The following is a 21996-nucleotide window of genomic DNA, read 5'->3' on the forward strand; positions in this document are numbered from 1 at the left end:
TGAGCTGCCCACAAAGGAAAATGGTCAGTTCTTCAGGTGACAGCCCGCTGCCCATTGAGGCTGGTAGGCCATTTACCATGTTTCCCCAAAAATGAGATCTAGACGCATCAGCTCTAATGCATCTTTTGAGCAACAATTAATATAAGACCCGGTATTATATTACATTACATTATATTATATAAGACCCCGTGTTGTTATGTTATGTTATGTTATGTTGTTATGTTATGTTATGTTATGTTACACCTGGTCTTATATTAAAATAAGACCGGGTCTTATATTAATTTTTGTTCCAAAAGACGCATTAGAGCTGATGGTCCGGCTAGGTCTTATATTCGGGGAAATATGGTAGGAAACTACAAAGCAGATCCTCCCTGAGATAAAAAGGAATTTCCTAAAGTCATTTCCACCTAGATAGCAGCATGTCACAGTGGGAATGAGAGACAGGCCAGGTTCCTCAAACTACCACAACTATTTAAAGACAGAGACCATGGGTCTAATGGCTAGAACACTGGACTTGGACTTGGGAACCTTTCAGCAGGTGATTTTCCTGTCACCACTATTTAACTTCCTTTATGACCTCAGAGAAGTGACTCAAATCCCTCTCTATCAGCTTCCTGTTCTGCACCTGAAATGCCATGGCTCCAAGTACATACTCATACATGAAAACCACCAACCATGAAGAACCTGTGAGCTGGGCTTATTTCTATCCTGCCTGAGTTACTTTGTAGGACAACGGAGGGGATGTCTCGGCTTCACAGTCGCCATCTGTGCTCATCCCTGGGCTGAACTGGAGCCAGGGCTCCAAAGAAACACAGCTGTGTGGCCGAGCTCCACCCAGGTCCCTCCCAGGATAATGGAGGGGTCAGAGGTCTTATCCTCTGCCTGGGATGTGCTGTGGACACATCCCTCACTCAGTAGTTGGTATACAAATACACTGGTCCCTTTGTCCCTCAGATGCAATAATTTTGAGGTGTGTGTTTTCCACCATTCCAGTCTTTTCCTATAGGATGGAGTTCCAGTAATCCACTGTGGTAGCTGGGTCTGATGGGCTGACAGGTAGACCCTCTCTAGTCACATTCGTGGTCAAATGACATTGTAGCTCCTCCCATCAGGAAGTAAGAGTTTATTTCCCCATCCCTTGAATCCAATTGGCCCTGTGACTTTGCTTTGGCCCAAGAATGTGGCAAAAGTGACAATACACCAGTTGTGAAACTATGACAAGGACTTGTGTACTGCTGTTCTAGTGTTTGGACCCCTGCTGCACTATAAGCATAAGCCTGGGCTAGAGGATGAGAGACCACGTGGAAGACAGTGGAGGAAGGAGGAACCCCAGCCAACAACAAGCCAATTGTCACCAACAGAGGCACCTAACCAACCTGAGTTTGGCTGCAGACCCATGAGGGAGCCCAGCGAGACCAGAAGATCTGAACAACTGAGTCCAGGCTAAACAGCTGATCCACAGAATCAGGAGCTACATACATGGCGGTTGTCCTGAGGCATGAAGTTTGGGGGTGATTTGTTACACAGCAATAAGTAGCTGATACACTAACGTTACAGTGCACTCTTATTGGCAGGCAGAAGTATTCCCTGTATACTTCTTTACTCCCCTACCTTTGTTCTCTGCACTTCTTAAGTACATTATTCACACTCAAATCCTTACCTCATGGTCTGGGAGAACTCAACCTCAGACAGGGTGGAGTGCTTCTTCCCTTACGCTTCCAGGGAATTCCTTCAGATTTCCATTATTATACGGATTGTAGTGAACTCTAATTACTGTTTTCATATGTTTCCTTTTCTAGACCAAGAACATCATGATACAACAGTTTGTCCCTATGTGTTTCCACCAAGTCGGGTACATCCATAGAAAGCACTCTATCAGCATTGGTCAGAAAAATGAATATATTAGCATGGTGTCACTTCTTGTCAGGTGAGTAGAAGCTAGGTGCTCTGGAAGGGTATTGCCCCTTTCAATACCTCTTCCAGTGTGCAGCTTCTCTTTGCTTGCCTTACGCTGCTGATCCCCTTCCCAGAGGCCTAAGTCACACCCTCTGCCTAGGTAATCCCCAAGAAGGCCACCCACATGTGTTCCTAAAATGTGAGAGAGACACCTGCTGCCTCCTATTAGGGAACCCTTATCAGAGCAAACGCTTATTCTGAGAGGTGACATAAGGGCGAGCAGTCCCTCGTCTCACATTCAGAGTTCTAGTCATTGGAGCATTTTACCTTTCTGTCAAGAATATACCACGGAGAAAAAAAACCATTCCCATTTTCAGAGATTCCAGAAACAGCAACTATAAAAACCGGCAATAAACTTCCTTTGCATTTTTTCCCCAGATCTGGGGCAGAAAGTGAAGGGAAAAAAATAAATAAATCACACGGCTAATATTCTGTCAAGCACAAAAGATTTCCAGCCTTCTGATCAGCTCCTATTCACCTTCCATAATAATAATAATAATAATAATAATAATAATAATAATAACAACAACAACAACAACAACAACAACAACAACAACAACAACGACCACGACGATGATGATGTTACATTTCAGGAAACTCTTGATACGCTAGCCCCACGAACTCACAGTCAAATCTAGGACCCTCCAAGGAGAGAAAAATCCAACCTATGTGGACTAAGAATGTGATGACTCAACTTAGGGACCGCCATTGACCCAGCAGGACAGTCAGCTAGCATCTCCAGAGGGAAAAGCTGTTGAGCAGGACCTCACAGGCCAGACCGCACACGAGGGAGCACACGTGGGGGTGGGTGGAAGCCACCTTTGATAACAGATTTTTTTAACCCATCCACCTCCTTTCTACACTGGGCCTTTTCACACATCGGAGGACTTTTCCCTCCAGGTTCCCAGTCTTGGTACTTCTGGCCCAGACACAGCTGATATCAGATCCCAACAGCAACTGAGGCCCATGTACAAGAAGACAGCAGGATGTAGCATCCGGACATTTCCAGCTTTAATTTCCCCCCAGTGACCACAAGGCCTCGAGCAAGTAATCTGATCTCCCTGGGCCTCTGTATTCTCCCCACTAAAATGAGGGTAATTATTTACTTCTCAGTGTCGTTGAGAGGATTAAATGAAATAACAATGCTAGTTCTCATCTACTGAGCGCTCACCATATCCCAAGCACTTCTGGAAGCACTTAAATATGTTTTAAATCATTAAATACTCAAAATAACTTGATAAGGCGTTGCTCTTATTTCTCCTGTTTTACAGATGAGGAAACAGAGGCACAGAGGTGTTAAGAAGCTTGCCCAAGGTTGGACAGCTGGTAAGACACGACAGGGCGTTTCTGCGTACTAAGGACCCCACAGGGTACCGCGTGCATGAAGATGCTCAACGAGCAGGGTCTCTGCCCCTTCCCAAAGCAAGACAACTTTACTTCTGCCCTATGTTGTGCATTTAATGATTCTGGCTGCTTTGCCACTTTTGAGAAGGAGAGTAATTTGTTTCAAACTCTAAATATCTCTCTGGGTGCAGGGATCCTCCCCTCTCGAAGGCTGGTCTTTTCGTGGATGGAGCTACTGCCTCCCAGCCAAGGGTTTTGGGAAATTCACTTGACCACCCCTCCCCACCCCGACCATGGTAATAGCCTTAGTAAGGCTATAACCATAGGACCATTATATGGGCCCCTAGATGGTTCTTCTAACTTCATAAATATTCTACTGTGTCTTTTCACCTCACTGAAAGAGTTCTTCCGTTATTGGAGTTGGCTAGCCAGAAGGCACTGAAATGTTCCATTGCTCTCCTATGGGATGCATCAAAAACAAGATTTTTTTTTTCGCTCAACTGCCATAGTCTATATTTCTTTTTCTTTATCCTAATCACATGTGATATATTCTTAGGTACTGTGAGTATTCAGACAGACAAAACAAAACATAGTTGCATCATTTTACAAATGGAATTTGCAGTCCTGTTTAATAGAAACCATTGAAACAGCTTCATCCCTGTTCCTAGATATTTTTGGAAATGGCGTGTTTTGGAACGAGGCTCAAGACCATTAAAGACTGTGGACTTTTAATTGAAGAGCTGACTGTTTTAAGAGACAATAGGCCTGCCAGAATTCATGCTCTCTGGAGAGAAAAATGAAAACATCCGTGAGTCCTATCACAGAGAGCGTTCCCTGGCTTGATCCCTGGCTACTCTGGGTGACCCAATCACTCCCAGATGTCTTTCCTTCTGTCTTCTCAAGACAGGCTCCTCAGTCTGGTGGGAACTTGGCTGCTTCCAGCCACAACACATTGTACTGCAGTCTACCCAGCCCCTGGAAGGATCTTCCTCTGTTACCCTTTTGCTTCAACTTTTCTGTACAGTGAGTTACGGCTAGAATGACAGCTAGGTTCTAAAGACAGCACGAAGGCAAAAACTGCATCCAAATTGCCCTCCTGCAAACTCTGGGGAGGCACGCTGGGGGAGATCAACAGAACATCTCTCCTAAGTCCAGCCCTGCCAAGGCTGCTCCTGCAGCAAGACAAAGGGTATCTGCTCATGGCCCTGAGCCACGGTGTAGGAGCAGAGATGGATGGAGAGAGTAGCCGACTCACAACTCCAGCTGAAACAGACTTTCACTGAATGGAACAGAAGACCAAATGACCCGTACCATTCTCTCATTCTCTGTCTGTCTGTCTGTCTGTCTGTCTCTCATCTCTGTGTTCTCCTGACCACCTCCTTTACCTCAGACCCTGCAGATCTTCATGGGAATCCCGCTCTCTACACCTCCACTGCTCTACTCACTTTTCCCCTCTGCCCAGAATGCCTGGATCCTCCTCTTTCCCCTTAATTCCTCTTCTTGGAAGCTGCTCCATGGCCCTGTAAGGACGCATCCTCCTCTTTAAAGCACTGAGCAGGAGTTGCCACCATCACCCAGTTGCGCCCTCCCGCCCACACTGTCCACATTAAGTCTTTGCCAACCACACACAGACCTTGGTTTCCACGAGTAATTTACTGACAGTGCCTTCCTCCACTCTGTGCCTCTAGTCGAAGGTCTGGGGAATCCAATGTCATGAAAACCACAGGTTTGGTTTATACATCTACTTATCCAATTATCAAGTAACATTTCTCTGGTGGCTCCTTTGGGGACAACCATGAGCCCAAGAGCATATGAAGTTTTAATGGGTGATCCAGCCAAAAGGCTATTTTGAGAGATCAAAGGGCCTCCTTGGAAATAACTCATTCAAAGGAGAGGTTCAAAGCGTTGGTCCAAGGACACTGCCTCTGAGACTGAGAAAGTCTCCTCACCTCGTCCCTAGGTCTTATGTCTGAGTTCTAGGAAGAGGGAATTGCAAGAAAGGCTGAAATAGCCCCGAAAACGATCAGGTATCAGGAAAGAGAGAGCTACCTTGTTCTTTATGTGGTAGAATAGATGGCATGGTTGGTCCCAATTTTCTACCCCTCCCATACTTGTGCCATTGGCTGTGTGCCTTTTCAGTTCCTCTCACTAACGGGTCAGAGAATATTTTCCTGTCCCTTGACTTTGGGTTAGATGGTTTGGCCATGGGACTTCTTGTGACCAATAGAACAAAGCTGAAGTAAGAGTGCACTGGTTCTGAGCCCAGGCCTCAAGACTTACTGCATGTTTTTCCTTGTCCTCTTGTACCATTGCCATGCCAGGGGAAGGATATGCCCAGGCTAGCCCACTGGTTCCAGCAAGACAATGACAGACACACGAAGCAGAGCTCAATAGGGTCACCCAAGTCTGGCTGTCAACGAACCCCCAGATGCATGAGCAAGTCAGCCAGGATCCAGCTGAATCTAGCCTGGACCAGTCAGCTCTCAGCTGACCTGCAGACCACGGAAGTGAATGATTGCTGTGTTAAACCACTGAGTTTTGAGGTGGTTTGTTATACAGCATTTTTTTTGGTTTGTTTGTGGGGTTTTTTTGTGTGTGGCTATAGCTAGTTGATACATGTGGGGTTCTGGGCCCAGGCCACCACACCAGTTGTTCTCAGATGACCGATTACTGGGTGACCAGCGCAGATCTGGTCCTGCCCAACACTCCTGAGAGGCCAGATTGGGTCAGTGGGGGTCAGCTTTAGGCACAAGGTGTCTGACTGATCAGGAGCCTTGGGTTTTACATTTTAATATGTGACAAGAACAATTCAATAGAGATGCATTTGACCATCCATTACTGGGCAGCAAGAACATCAGGACTTCCCTAACCTAACATTTAACCCTGGGGCAAATGAACATTCACCTGTCACAGGAAACTAGCTATAATCCAATATAAATTTCCAACGTTTACAGTCTGCCTCAAGATAAAACAAATCCATAGATTTTTGTATCACATTACTTTTACCCTAAAACACTTTTTGGAAGACCTATTTGAAACCAAAAGTAATTACCTGATCATTTATGAACTTTCTTTAGAGTTGGTTTCTTTTATAATCCCAGGAGGTCCTTCCTACTAATGTTAAAAAATTCCAATAGCCATTTCATCAGTTTGAAGTAACTGTCTAAGCTTGGCAAAACATGTGCTACTTTAATCTACCACTCTTCTAAGTAAAAGTAATGCTAGTTAATATTTAAGTGATTTGGAGGAGAGTGTGTGTGTGTCCGTGTGTGTATTATATCACCTTTCCTCCAATAAACGCAAAACAGACGAGTAAAAGAACCTGAGTATTACTTTCCTTTGATGAATAACAGAGTGTTTATCATCAGAAGGAAGAGTGTCCAAGTGGGGTCACTGGTTCATGAGGGGCTATTTCTTTCATTCCACCCAAACTTGACTTCCACGGTTACAAATAAGGGACAGATTATGGCCTGTTAGGGAATAACTATCAAAACGGAAGACTGTTTTTGAGAAATGGTAATAAATCATATGGAGGGGCTTTCTGGCCTCCAGGCTAAAACGGTCTTTCAGAAGGAATTGTCTTGAAAGGGAAGCATTCTCTGAAACGCGGCTCAATGATTCAGGGCCAGCACCTTCATCGTAAAAGAAGTCTGAAATGAAAGGTTGGCAAAGAGGAAACAGGAGGCCTCTATGCGGTTGTCCTTTCACCTGGGAGATTCACAGACTGTGGGAGGAAACCCGGACACAATAGAGACTGTCTACTCACTTGGATCAGGACGGCCTTCCCCCTCTTCCACCCACCCACCACAGAACCACCACTTGCTGTTAAAGCAGACACTCTTGTTAAGTGTGGAAACAAAGAAAAAGAACCTTTATATAACAATCAGTTCAATCGTATAAATTGTCACAAACAGTTAAATATTGGCAACTTCATAGGGTTCAACTTCATACAGTGAGCAAACATAAAATACTCCCTCCCACACACAAACACAAATACTCACAGAAATTAGAAATATAGGCTAAATTGTAGGATATGTGGGATTGTAAACAAAACAAAAACTAAACTGCCCCCCCCAAACAATAACTGTTGTTAAAATAAATGTATAATATATGTATATATATTTTAAACCACAAAATATCATTGTAACCCACCAACTCTATTACCTTTTCGGTGGGGAAATCTCTCCATTCAGGCTTTGGGCCTGGAGCTTTCCAGAACAATGTCCTCTGAAAGGAGCACTGACTCACCTGGACAGCAGCAGGTGACCTTGAAGCTGCAGGTCGGCGGCACAGTCCTCGGACCGGCAATTCCTTTCGAACACAGTCTGTGAGCGAGAAAGGACAAGAAGATCAGAATAGGGTTCAATGGCAAATGAGTAACTTAACAGCCAACTCCTTTCTTCCAAATCAGAGGGAGTTCTTCCCACAAGCCCCTGAAGCCCTCTCTCTACTCCCAAGAAGCCAGCTCCCCAGCATGGGGGAGGGGCCTTCTCAGGCTTCAAGGAAATCTAAATCAGCGGTGGTCGTGCCCGCAGAGTGCTTTCCTTACTGGGTTCATTTCTCAGTCTGCTCAGGTGCTGCTTCAAATAGTTTTTTTCAAGAAGGGTACATGGTAGGTGTCCTCTCCATCTTTGTCTGAGAAGATCTTTAATGGCCTCAGATGGAGTGAATAATAATGCCGTGAAGTCAAGAATTCTAAGATGATTATAGTCTGGCCATTTCGCTCTGTTTGCTGGCCTGGGGAGGCAGAAAATCGATAATCGAGATGCGTCTGCCTCAGCAATGGGATCATATTATAATTTTTAGTTCCAAAGGCAAAAATCAAAGGCAATTAGACTATTAGGCTGAGGCCACCAGGACAGGGCCGAAGGAGTCCTTTCCTGTGTCCTGGTAGGGCAGCCAGCAGTGGACACAGCGTCCTTTTTATAACCAAGATTGGGTCTTGACAGCCAAAGCCTCACCCAGTACTAGGACCTAAAGCTCAGTGTGCCAAACCCGAGATCTTTCCGGAGGGCTTGTGGAGTGTGCCTGAGCGGGGCCTATCTGCGGAGGTTGGCTGGGGAACCAGAAGCAGTGTTTTGGAAAGAGTTACAATTTTCTTCTCTCTATAGTACATGGCCGGCTTGCCATGACCCCCTCAGCCTGGTCTCAACTCCTTTGATGTCTCCAATCTATGGACAGCAGGCTCCCGAGCTCCAGACTATCAGAGACTCACTATTATAAGATGGCTTTGATGTTTCGTTGGGATTTAAGAGAGAAGAGCCGTTGCCATTTTTGAGTTGTATCATTCACTATTCAACTTCTTCCTCGTCCCTGCTCATGTTTGTAAGCCCCACCTCCGCCCCCAAACGCAGTTCCAGGTGATTTGATCCGCCCCCACAGACAGCTTTTCACCCTGCCAATGTGGACTCCAGCAAACGTGCCGGCCAACGGACAGTCTAGACCTGACCAGACGGAGTAATTTTTCCTGTGGAAATTCATATTCCTGTGTCACATTTCCAAAAGAATAAAGTGTCCCAGCCAACATTCCCTTGTCTTGAATGTGGGGGAAAAAAACTCATGGAAGTCTTGGGCAAAAAGAGGAAATTCCCGTGTTCTTTTGGACACCACTGGGGGCGAGGAGAGCGCCAAATTTCCAGGAGATTTCAATATAAGACACTTGTGCTGTATTTGCCAAGGAGAAAACAGGAGGATGTGGACGTGAGGACCACGTGAATATCTCAGGCGAGAGGAGGAGGCTTTTTGAGGTTAGGAATGAGGTAAAAACACCAGTAGTGGTTTTACCACCAAGCTAATGAAACTTAAGCTGAAGGTCCCTACTGACTTGCCCCTACGGAGGCCTTGCGCCTAACTTTGTATTCATAACTTTACTTTTTTTTTCTCTTCAAGATCATCTTTCCTCCCAAGTCGTAGAAGCTTCAGGCCCCACAAAACTCAGCTCGATTTCCGGTGACAGGCTCCTCCTTACACGTGTCTTTCCCATTTCACAAGCAAGACAGACAGTCTGACTTCCCCACTTTTGGGGTGGGGTGGGAAGCAGATGAGAACTGAGGACGAGGATGTGACCTAAATCCATCTGTGGCGTACAATCTGGCAAGACCTGGTCCCTGCCCTCATCACCTCGGTTACTCTGGCTCTCTGGTGCCAACCACCCCTCGCACTGGCCTTATAACATCCCACCTCAGGGACTCCCCACAAGTTAATCCCAAATTCCTCTACCTAGTGCACTTACGTATCGTCTCATCCTTCAACGAGCAAATCACAACCATGACCCCGAGCGCCTGACAAGCTCGGGCCCCTCTTGTACTTCCATGTGCTTTCCGCTTCTAGTCCTCCTCTAGGTTGTAACTAATTAATTTTATCATTACTTGTTCCTGTTTGTTTCCCCTGCTACGATGATGCTCCATAAGGATGGAGGCTGTATTGGTCCCATTCACCTCAGAGCCTGGCATCTAGAAACTGCTCAGTCAACCCTGGAAGAATTCACAGTGCTCTGATGGCTGGGGTGACCATGGAAATGGGAAGCCAACGATGGATGCCTCCATTTGGGCCAACGCTAAAATGCTGCTCACTACCACCAAAGCTGTAGCCCCAACCAAAGCGCCTGTCTCTCAGCTATATGCGAGTGTAGAGCCTCCTGATAAGGAACTGGTTGCTTTGTAAAAGCTCGCTGTCCTTGGTCCGTTTCCCTTGGACTCTGCTCTCCATTTTCTGTCCCTGAAACTGGCTTCTCCAGCTATTACATCCTCCAGCGCTGCTGAATGTCTATCCAACAAAGGCAAGCACTGAGTCTGCCATATATATTGATGTATGCACACGCACACACGCGTGTGCACACACACATGGGTTTATGTGTACATACACACATATATGTATACTCACATACACACACGTGTTATGCGAGTGCTTACACTGACCAGCTAAAATGAAGCACAAACCATACTGAGAAGATAAAGCACCAGCTTAGAAATTAGCCTAGGACTCAATGTCCACAGTTGAAAATAACAGCCACAAAATGAAAATAACAGCCTCAGCGATTGTCTTGTTCATCCAAATTGGCACTGAGCCAGGGGTGAGAGCTCACAGCTAGTGCACTGTTTTTGTTTTAGCGCTGGGCATCACTGTGCATACCAGCAAACGTGAGTGACAACTACAGCACATACGCGTGAATAGCGTGAGGCTTCCCTACGTGACGGTGAAGTAAGATGACCATGGAGGCAGAGTCAGCATGAATTTACCTCTGTGTAGACAACGGCACTTTTCAAACATCAATGCACAATGTCTCTCATTCTTTACAATGTGACTATGACACTCCTCCCATAGAGAGGTAGAGTCCATGCTCGCCACCACCCCACTCCACTTCCAAATCTGGGTGGATTTGTGGCTATAGTAGAAGTGACTTCTGAGGCTAGCTCATAAAAAGTAAGAGAAGTTCCTCCAAATCCTCCTGGGGCATTTGCTCTTGGGACGGAGCCACAACGCTCCAAGGAAGCCCAGGCTTCCCATGGAGAGGTTCACGTGGAGAGATGCTGACAGCCAGCAGCACCTGCAGCCACATGAGCGAGCCATCATGGAGATGAGTCCTCCAGCCCCACTGAGCTGCCCCAGCTGACACTAGTGGAGCAGAGACGAGCTCTCTTGATGAAGCTCCGCCAATTTCAAATTTATGAACAGATTAAATGACTGTTGTTATTTTCAGCCACCAAGTTTGGGGGGTTTGTTATGCAGCAATACATGTTGGAATACTCGCAACTTAATGGCTTTCCCTTACTTGGGCAATGGTACAAACAAAAAAAGGACTGTACGTTCCAAGCCTGGCAAAGCTCTGGCTTAGGCAAGACCCTCCCCAGGCCAGGAATGCAGTTGTCATATAGGTAAAACAGCACGACACCAGCGAATTGAGAGTGTCATGACTGTGGGAGGCATGTCCCTGTGCTTGGGCCTGGATTTGTCTCTCTGGGCAGATGACCATTTTCTTTCCTAAGGAACTTAAAAGCAACTCCTGGCGCAGAAGGGTGGGCAGACTAAAGCCTCAGAATGCTAACTGACAACACAGCATTTCCAGGAGCAAGTAAAAACTACTCTTATACAACGTACCAAGAATACAGGTTCTCTGTGAAGCCAGTGGGGCAAACTCCCGATATTCGTCTCACAACAACCCCAACAGCTCCAACCTGAGCCTCTGAAAAGCTCCTCCACCTGCTTCTACCCACATCTTCCAGTCTTCTGGGCAAACACAAGCGCGACTGCCTGAGACAAATCCTAACTCAGGTTGGAAGTAGTCTCTCCTACCTCCCTCCAGCCTCCACCTGCTGGTTGGCAAAGCCCTCATCAATTATTTTTATCTAGAAGAAGGCTTCCTGGAAAATGGAAACAGATCTAAGAAGCCATCATCTCTTATTCCTCTCTGGTTATAAGAGGCTAAATCCTTTTTCCCGGGAGACAACACTGTCCTGCCTCAGACTTCAGAGAGTTGCGACTGGACACCCAGCGGCCTCCTTAGCCTCACGGACTACATTTCCATGCTGGTTCCTTCCTCACCCTGGTCTTCACCTCAGGTTTCCCTGGAGAATACAGTTTTCTTTTTTAAATCCGTTTTCTGGCTTTCCCTCCAAATACTTATTCTACTTCTTTTGGAACAGGGTTAGCAGACTTTTTCTGGAAAGGGCCAGATAGTAAATGTTTTTGACTTTGTGGGCCATATCATCTCTGTTGCACCTACTCAATCTGCTGATGTAGAGGGAAAACAGCCATAGACAACATGTCAAAAAAGGGCGTGGCTGTGTCTCAATAAAACTTTATTTACAAAAACAGGCAGCAGGCTGGATTTGGCCTGCAGGCTGTAGTTTGCCGAATCCTATTCTAGAATATTTGGTTATCAGTTTCCTGATTCCCTTCAGGCCAGGAAAAAAAGAAAAAAATACAGTGAATCCTGCCCAAGTTGCATTTCATTGTGAGCCAGAGCACAGAGGCTGGTGCTGGCTGCGCTTTTCTCACGGTGCTGTGATCCAAGGCCAGGGCAGCCTAGGGGACGTGTGATTCCGGATTGGCACCTCAATGGCTGCCTTGGCCAAGGCTGACTTCAGAGAGGAAGTCATACAGGTACTCAGGCTTTGGGGTACCCATCTGTCAGACCCAAATCTGCACTGAAAAAAATCTTCCCTTCTGACCTAATAGGAAGTAGGATTCTTAGCCTATTTATGTTCAGAGGAGGGTCAGTTTCTTGGACTTGGTGATATTAGCTTTAAAATACATATAATCATTGACACAGGTTAGACACTGTTTATAGGGTTGCTATGGCAACCAAGTCCCATACTGAGGCCTGAGAAAATAGGACAATTGATTGGTGGGAATAAATGCTCTTTGAATCCCACCTGAAAAGAACCAAACAAGGAGGCTATTTTTAAACTCTAATGAGTGAGACATTTCCTGACGGGCCATATGACTTTGCAGAGAGTCCCTGCCTGGACAACAGGAGGGACATTTCTGAACTGTTGTTCCTCCCACAGTCACGTGTAAGTTCTCAGAGGCACAGATATGTGTAATTCATGTCTGCACCCCCAGTGCCTAGCAGAGTGTTAACATTTTTTGGGGGTGTAATTGCCATGATCTGAGGGTAAGAGGTTTCTCCCTCCCAATTTTGTTTCAATGGGCTCTTCTTCCAGAATCCAACATTGTCCTTAAGGTGACATATTCTAAGAGCTCAGGGTAGTCACAGGAATTTTTGCTCTATTCAGCCCTGTACCCAAATGAAGAAAGGAAAAGTCTCATTGCCTGGTATTTAAAATCAGATCACACAGACACAATTGCTTTTGACAGAATATCATGTCCATAAGAATAAATGAAACACAAATACTTTGTGAAACTGAAAGCTGAGATATTTCCTCTATCTCAGGTCTGTACAAATTGTCCTTTCAGATTTCGAAATCATGAGAGAGGAAAACAAAAAAAAAAGCAGTCTTGTTGGTCTCCCTCTAAACACTCACACTGCACCAATTTTGATTCACGCCCCTATGGAAAAACCGGAAATAATGAGTTCTTCCATCTTTGAGCATCCTTTAGTTTACTCCGTGGCTCTGTGGTTGGTAGAATAGTCCCCTCGGTCTAGAGGTATCACTCTGATGATTCAGTTCAACCCCAGGAAGAACGGTGGGAGGTTGAGCTGCTCAGCGAGCCCCGGGCCCACCTGGAAGCGCACTGGCCTCTGGACTCACCCAGGGCCCCTTCCAGGACTGCCTGGGACTGGGTGGCCTTTTACAGGCCACACATTTCATCTCCCTTTACAACCTCCAACTTTAAAAATCAGCCATAAACTCTATTGGGGGACCTTCTGCCTCCAACGCTGGAAATTCTCTCCCTTGATTTTCACCCTGGAATCTTTTGTGTTCTATATTTCATTTATGTTTAAAAAGTTGCTGTTAAGTAGTCACAAGAGGCAGAGCACAGAACCAACAAGTTCAAATAAATGGGCTGGTGCTGCCAGAGAAAAAGAAAAATGTGTTATCTGTGTTTCTAAAAGCTGCTGAGCCAGATGCAGCCAGACAATGAGGAGCGAGAAAGATGGCCCTAAAACAAGGGAAGACGCCAGTGAGACTTCTCCTCACCTAGTATCTGCAAGAAAATCGCCTAAATGGGGCCCCAACTATAACTTCAAGCAGAAGTGCCTTGCCTTTGATTCCCTAAACTTTCTCAGAAGATAGCAAGGGAGGGGCTAATGTTTCTTCCCCAGCCAGAGACTGTCCACTGGGCACAGGCCCTTGTTCATTTACACACACACACACACACACACACACACACACACACACACACACTGGTTGCAGGCAAGGTTTTAAATAAGGCAGGACAATGCAGAAGAAAACCCAACGGGCTTGAAGATTTGGGGGGAAAAACCACTATTTTCCCCTAAAAAGAGTTTTGGGGAACCAGAACATACTTTCTCCATAAGTTGCTAAGATTAAACATAACACTAAAGAAGAAATTGGCAAATTCAACAGGTCACTACAGGGTACAGCCCAGCCTTGGAGAGGCGGGAGTCCTCTCTCCTCTGCTTTTGGGGTTAACCTTGGAGGGAAAGCCTGAGACAGAGACATAGCCAGACTTCTGTGGTCAGCGAGAAGGTTGAACTACTATTTCCCTCACATGTACTTCAAACTAGATGGTTTTCACAGGTGCTTCACTGTGGTGCCCCTTCTCAAAGATTACCCAGAAGATGATGGCTGTAAAAGGTAATCTGGTTGAAATTGGGATAGGGGGTGGAAACTTCTTCTAACACCCCTTCTCTTCCTCCCCTGAACCCAGGTGTAGAATCTGCACACCCCCACCCCAGAATGGATGGTCTCTGAAACCTGTCTGGTTCTGATGTCTGGAGTTACTCCGTTCTCTCCTCTTCCACCCTCCGAACTCCTCAGCTTTCCATCCAGACTTTACCAGTGATAATAAAAATAAACCTTAGAGCTGTAAATAATGGCATTTTAAGCTGGCTGGGCACTTCAGCTGGGAAAGTATTACCTCATGTCCAGGCTGAACGTGGGTTTTCATAGGCAGGGGGCTAGATGCCCACACCCCCGCAGGCAACGAGGGGTCTGGGTGGGGGAGGAACAGAGGGTGACCATTTCCAGCACAATGCACGCCCAAGGTGTATGGCTTCAACACAGTTTAAAATTAATAGTCGAGTCAAATAGCTCACTTTTCACTTGAAAGACGACAGTGTGAGTACTCTCAACCCAGCCAGCGCCTGTCTTTCACCAGCCATATTTCCTCCATTTTGTTTTTCAAGAAGGAGATTCAGACTTGTACCCGTGTACTGTGGTCTAGGAAAGTCCCCCGAAACTCTGTGCCATGTTCTCCTGCCTGGGAAGAATTCCCAGAGAGCTCATAAAGCACATTTCTTTTCATGAAACAGCTTTGCTGTATTTGCCAGTGAAGAAATTCTGATATGATGTTCAACTTTTGTGGGATGACATAGCCTTGCGTTCTTTCAGAGGTTCCTTCAACTGAGACAGATTTACTGGGCATCCACCATGGGCCAGGCACTGTGCTAGGCACTGGGGATCAACATCAAGTAAGAAAAAATAGATCCCTGCCCTCACTAGGCTTCCATTCTAGTGAGGGAGACAGAAAAGCAATTAGACAAAACAATAACAAACTGATAGGTGTCATGAAAGAATTAGAAAGTCAGGGAATACAGTGTAGTGGGGGGATGCTCAGCTAGTCCCCCTGAACTAGACCATCAACGGGGGCAGACCCAGACTCTACAAGACAGCCCGATTACATCCACTCCATTGCCTAACCCTGCGTACAAATGTACCTTTTCGTTGAAGAGACTAAGACATTTAAATCCTAATGTTTTCTGGCAACATGACTTAAAGAGCTCCAATGAGTTCATTCCTTCCTGTGGAAGAGGTTAGATGCTCTTTGTGGAGCTGTCATTTACACAGACACGCAGGTTAAAAATCAGCTCTGCTTCCTGGAGTGAGCCTAGCTCTCAGAATCTTTCTTCCCCTCAAACTGAGCCAACATCTGGAAGACACATGGAGGAAGATAATTTAACTATCTTTTTAAAAAAAAAAAAAAATATTTATCTGGAAAAGGAGAATAAGCAAGGATCACTCTCCCAGAATTTTTCTCAGGCTCCTGGATAATTTTACCAATCCAAGGACAATATTTTTTTTCTATCATTTTAATTTCAACTCAAGCATCAGATGGTTTAAAAAAGTAATGACCACTTCACTTGCCACTCCCTTCACTAAGTCCTGCTCTCCAGGGGCGACCACTATTACCCATGTCTATTTATATTTCCTTTGATGATTATTTCTAAATCTCTAGAAAACATGCCTATACTACCACTTCTTGATTTATCAGATTTAGACATTATCTTACTGCATTCCTGCCACGATAGACAAGAAGGTATCTCACATAATGCCTCCCTCCGTTCCTAATTTTAACAGGCAAATCATTACTCTTAGCTCCTCTACTGCAGTGATTCTCCAGTGTTAGCTGCGTCAGAATCACTGGGTCCATTTGTTAGAGCAGATTGCTGGGACCCACCCCATGAAAGTCTGATTCGGTGATTCTGAAGTGAGGCCCGAGAATTTTCACTTCTCACAAGATCCCAAGGGAGGCTGAAGCCGCCAATTCAGCAACCAAACTTACAGAAGCACTGCTCTCGTGGTGACCTCTGCAATTTTAAGTAACATATAGCTATTTCTTGTTTCATCAAGTTTTACAGTATCTCTTGGCTTACCCGTTTAAAAAATTAAGATACTGAGAGAGCTTCTGCAGTTCCATTTGTACCTCTACACACTCAAGTTTAATGACGTTGACACTTTATACAATAATCATAACCCTGATTTGGGCTTGATTATAAATATTGAAATCCAATAAATAGTGCTGATGTAATTATGGCTGCCTGATTATTGTTCACAGTAGAACCAGAGTGTCATGGTTACATATCCTCCTCTACAGGTTCAAAGATAAACTCCCAGAAGACTCAACTTTTACTTAAGGCAAAATATTTCTAGTCTCAAGGTCCTTCTTTTCCTTACACTCTTCTTCTTGCTTAAAATCCCACATTTTAATTTGTTTTATATTTGAACTATAACATATTGACCATATTTCTATTTTTCTGGGATTTTTGATTGTCTTTATTTTTTTTTCTTATCTACAGAAGAAATACAGTCCATCTACACCATATCCTGAATATTTGCTACTTTCTTGTCAGTCTCTCTATTGCTGGCTTCATTCTTCTTGAAGTTCATCGATCCTCTGTTCTAAATAGATCAACTATGTTTTAGACTTGCCGCACAGATGTCATTCAGGGATTTCTTGTTGTTAAGACTTTTGGGAGTTAGTTCCACAGTTTCTTGCATCCCACATCTTACTCCTTCTAGTTGTCACCCTTGTTTTGTTGGAGCTTTATCTCAGGTAATTTCCTTGGAGGGATCACTAGGGAGGTAAAATTTCTGGGTCCTTGCCTTGTCTGAAAAATTGTTTCGACGTCATACTTGACTGTTAGGCTAAGTATAAAATTCTAGTTTCAAAATCACTTTCTTTCTGAACTTTGAAGCCCTTATTTCACTACATACTAGCTAGCTTCCAATCTTGCTAAAATGGGTTTAATGGACTACATAGTAGGACCCTAATTCTGTTGTAAGATGCCATATATTCCCCAATATCACCATCCTATACTTCCAGTTCTGGAAGCATTTAGAATTCTCCTGAAGTCTCAGGAGCAGTGACATTTCAAAACGATGTATCTAGGATATTTTGGGTTTATAAGTTGGTGGGCCCTTTAAACTAAAAAAAGAAATCTCTTGGGGTGGCTGGTTAGCTCAGTTGGTTAGAGCGTGGTGCTAATAACACCAAGGTTTGTCGGTTCAATCCTTGCATGGGCCACTGAGAGCTGCGCTCTCCTTAAAAAAACAAAACAAAAACAAAACTCTTTAATTTGGGGACATTTTATTCCATTATCTCTCTTCTAATTTTTTCTTCATTTTCTCTGTTCACTTTTCCGGATAGTCCTATTATTTGGATGTAGGACCTTGCAGATTGATGCTTTAGCTCTCTTTTCTACTTACTAGGAGATTTCTTACCAGTATCTTCTAATTCTTCTACTGAATTTTTGGCTCTGCAACCATATTATTAATTTTCAAAAACCCTTTCTTTGTTCTCTGGTTCTTCCCTTTAAAAAGAAATAAAATTCCACTTTTATAAAGGATAGGCTATATTCTTTAATCTCCTTGTGTTTATTACATAGAGTTTAAGTTGGTTTTTAAATTTTTATAATCTCTTCTATTCCCTGAATAGTTTACTTCCTTCTAAGTCAGTTATTCTGTAGGTTTACTTATTTTTTTTTTTCATTACCACATTTCCAACCCCCGCCCCTTGCCCCAATCTCAGGTTTCCTTGGTTGTTCATTCATCTTTAAGAATAAGATAGAAGGGCTAATTGGAAAATCTGTGGGAGTGTTTGGGGGGATGGTGGGAGCGGAAGCTAGCTCTTGCATTTGGAGAAATGCCAGAAGTAAGGCTTTCCTCGGGGGAACCATTCTACCCATACTATCTCTCAAGCAGTTTATTCAGTTCTTTGGAGAAGAAAATGCCTGGTTGCTTGCTATTCTGCACGCCTGAAGCATGTAGGGGTGTGGGGGTCTGGGGTGGGGGGAAGTCAACTCTTCTACATAACAACCATCACTTAACATCCCCTCCCAGCCTATTTCTCACTTTTGCACCCCCTGTGACTGCTGCTCTGGCCTCGGCTGCAGCCTCTCTGGATCCATGGGCCGAGAGACACTCAACCTCTGTATGTACCATGCAAGGTTCACCCACCAACACTCTTCCACCTTCTCTACTCACTCCAAAAAATTACCAGACTTCCTCACTGGCTGATGCCCTTCCCCCCCCACAGTATTTACCTTCCTGTTCTGATTTACTCGTTTCTAATGGGGTGCCAGAAAGCACGGACATAAATATTTATGTTTGGCTGACCACCTTGAACCACAAGTGACCAAGAACAGCATTTTCATACTGATTTGTCCTACATCTCGGCTTTGATCAGGATACTGGAATCCAAGAATGTCAGTACAGGCTCCAAGATGCTCTTCACTAACCAATGCCCACTCTGTGCCACGGATGGATCTGAAGAAATGGGAGTTGGGTTCACGGTGGAAGGTGTGCCCAGGGCAGCAAGATGCTGAATAGAATAGGGGCTACCTCACTGGGTCATCTGAGAGATATAACAAGTACAACATACCCTGAAATCATTCCCCTGAGTACGCGGAGTTTGCGCCACTCCTGTCACACAAGTTTATTAGGCCAGCAAGATTCCACCGGAGAGAGCAGAGAGAGGAATACAGCACTAGGGGACTAGTTCTCTAGAAATTCTCACTGTACTCTGATTTACCGAGTCCCCAGACTGACCTCTTCACCCCACTCCACTGTCAGGAGATGACGCTAATTGTTACCTCTCAGTCAAGGCAGCAGTCAGGCAGCTTCCTGCCCTGCGTCTTCATCTTCTCTTCCTCTCTTCTTTGCCTTGCCCCTTTGCGCCAACCCCTCCACTCTGCCTCCCCCACTGAGATACCCACTGCCCTCCTGGTGTCTCCCCTCAAACCCTCACAGCCTACTGTAAGTATCCATGACCAGCAGGACATACTGGCCACCCTCCAGGGCACTTGTGTTTGGAAAGAAAGGTCGTTTGAATTCAAAAGAAACAGCCAGAAAGGAAGTGTTGCCAACAGGTTGTGTGCATATGGGTAGAGGGCACTGTTAGCCCTGCCCAGATCCCTTCATGACTGCTACCCCACCCCCCAGCTGATGTGAACGCAGGCAGCTAATGGCTCACATGTGCCTTCTTCTCCTGTCCTCCGCAGAAGGGAGTCTCCTTTAAGGAGAGTTACACTCCCCTTCCACACCCCACAGCCAGCCAATGACCAGCTAGTACAGGGTACAAAAGGCCAGCCCCCTTACCTCAAGCAGAGGACAACTCTTTGGTGTATTTTATGCTCCAGAGTTCCCTGCCTCATGCCAAGGCTAGACTTCAGCCTGTTCCCTCATTTCCTTACACGTTTCTCCCACGAGCACAGACTCATGAGACCAGGGGCTCCCAAAACAATGGCTCTGCTTCAGGGAAACCTGACCCAAGATCACAAGGGCTAGACTTTGGGAGAAAACAAGAAAGCCTTGACAATTTCACCACTTAATTGAACATCTGGATGGGCTTCTCCAACCCCAAGCACCTCTCTAGCGTTGTGTTTACAACTCTTATCTGCAAGGCGTGGCTCCCTCATCTGTTAGGTTTCCCATTAACTCAGAGCAGTCAGAAAAACCACGGAGGGCAGGGCTGGTGGGTGGTTCCACAGCTTTGCCCCGCCCTGCACAGGAGTCTGGGGTAGCCCCAAACCAGGTTTGCCTGATCTTCCCCAGGGTCCTGGATCTGCGGTGGTCTTGAGTGTTAAACAAAGATTTAAAACAGACTTGGGATCCCGGATTCCTTGCATATTTTCTGCATAGTAGTCGGCACTGCTCTTCTCACAGATGGCTCAGGGCAGCCAGGCCACTGCCGCTGCACAGAATTAGCTCACAGGCTCACTCTGGCCTCAGGTGGCCTTGTCCGGCCTGCACCCAGCCCCACCCTAAAGCTCCTCCACACAACAGCACATCGTGGAATCTGATGAGTAGGGGCCAGGGTGGGTGGCCAACCTGCACTCACAGTGCCCGGGCTTTCAGACCCATTTGGGTTGGGCATTTTTAATTTAACCATCAATTCTAGCAAGGCGAGGTTCTTGTTTCTCCACCCCACTCACTCTCCCACCAATAAATCATTGACTGAGCACCTACTATGTGCGGATCTAAGCTCTGGACCCTGTCTGGGGACAGGGAGCAAGTTCAGGGGCCAAATGGTCGGTTCATGACCTCAAAGGGATCCTTTCCTAATTGCTTGAGAATAACCTCCATGTGTTTAAATCATGTGGCTGTTAGAAGCAGCACCCCAAATCATCAATTTCATCATCCGCAGATCAGGGAAGGGAGGCCCCGAGGGGGTGTGCATTGGCCCTGGCCCCCCAGGCAGCCAGGGCCATGACTTCTGCCGCATGTACCAGCTCCCTGGGGTCCCAATGGTGAGCTTCACCGTTCTGACCTGATTCTTTTGCGCAATCTTTTGTCCCTTTTTCCAGCGGAGCACTGGTGTCAGAGCCGGCAGCTCCCGCTGCTCCTCGCCAGTCACGTGCTCACCCAGGCTGTAGGCGGCTTCGAACACGATGGGACTGATGACGTCCTGCACTCGCCGCTGAAACGATAAGCAAACATGCGCATGAACTGCTAATACTGGCTGACATTTGCAGAGCATTTCAGAGTTGACAAAGGCCTTCCACAGGCTTCGCCTCATGAGAGCCTCACAGCCGCCCTTGTGAGGTAGGGTTTTGTTATTTTCCCATTTTCGATGAGGTACCTGAGGCCGAGAACAATTAAAGTCTTGTGCCAGGGCACGCTGTTAATGAGTGGGGGCTTCTCCTCTCTACCTTGTACGGTGCTAAATCATCTTCTCTTTCAGCATATGGAAGACATTACCTTACTCATCTTCCAAATATTCGTATGAGCTCGTTGGCGGGCGGGAGCGCATCTGCACTCCCCCTGCAGTGCTAACCCTTTGCATTCGTGCTGTTTTGATGATCAAAGCTCTTCTGCATTGAGATAAATATGGATTTTGTGTTAGAGAAAGAGACCTAAAGACACTGAGGGGCCCGGCGTCTTTCCCAGAGCTAGTCAGCCCTAGATCTGGGATAAAAGTCTGACTTCTGGCCTTGTGTTCTTTCCTTTGGAACCCAAGGACTTTACGACCCATGGGGACGAGAGGTGGAGAGCCACAACAGGAAAGCAGAGGAAGGCAGGGGAAGAAAGCCTACAGTGAACACCTATGAGATGCCAGGACCTCTGCTAAGTGTCCTAGAGACATGAGCACCATGCCCAAGCTAGGGCTTATTTGCCTCCATTGTGTACAACAAGGAAAATAAAGGTGCACCGCTAAGTTCCCCAGGGCACAAGGCCGATTTTGAAGCCCATTTGTTCATCCCTGGAGATCTTGGCCTTTCTGCACAAGATGTCACTGTCTCCTGGGGACTCTGGGCCCCCCAGGCTCACAAGTTAGAGTTTGAGGAGGGCTCAAGAGTAGGTAGTTCCACACGTGGGGCCTGCCTGC

The 21996-nt window shown here is 45.9% G+C and overlaps 1 protein-coding gene across 1 annotated transcript in view; it reads right to left on the reverse strand.

Moving 5' to 3' along the window:
* Nucleotides 1-21996, reverse strand: part of ITGA9 (integrin subunit alpha 9) — a 296740-nt gene that overhangs the window by 120577 nt on the left and 154167 nt on the right. Inside the window, exons 16-17 of the mRNA XM_033132690.1 lie at nucleotides 20938-21087; nucleotides 7549-7625 (exon numbers count right to left, since the gene is read on the reverse strand). Coding sequence (XP_032988581.1) covers nucleotides 7549-7625; nucleotides 20938-21087 — 227 coding nt within the window. The remainder of the gene's footprint in view (nucleotides 1-7548; nucleotides 7626-20937; nucleotides 21088-21996) is intronic.

Source organism: Rhinolophus ferrumequinum, chromosome 17 (assembly GCF_004115265.2).
Source record: "Rhinolophus ferrumequinum isolate MPI-CBG mRhiFer1 chromosome 17, mRhiFer1_v1.p, whole genome shotgun sequence".
NCBI lineage: Eukaryota > Metazoa > Chordata > Mammalia > Chiroptera > Rhinolophidae > Rhinolophus > Rhinolophus ferrumequinum.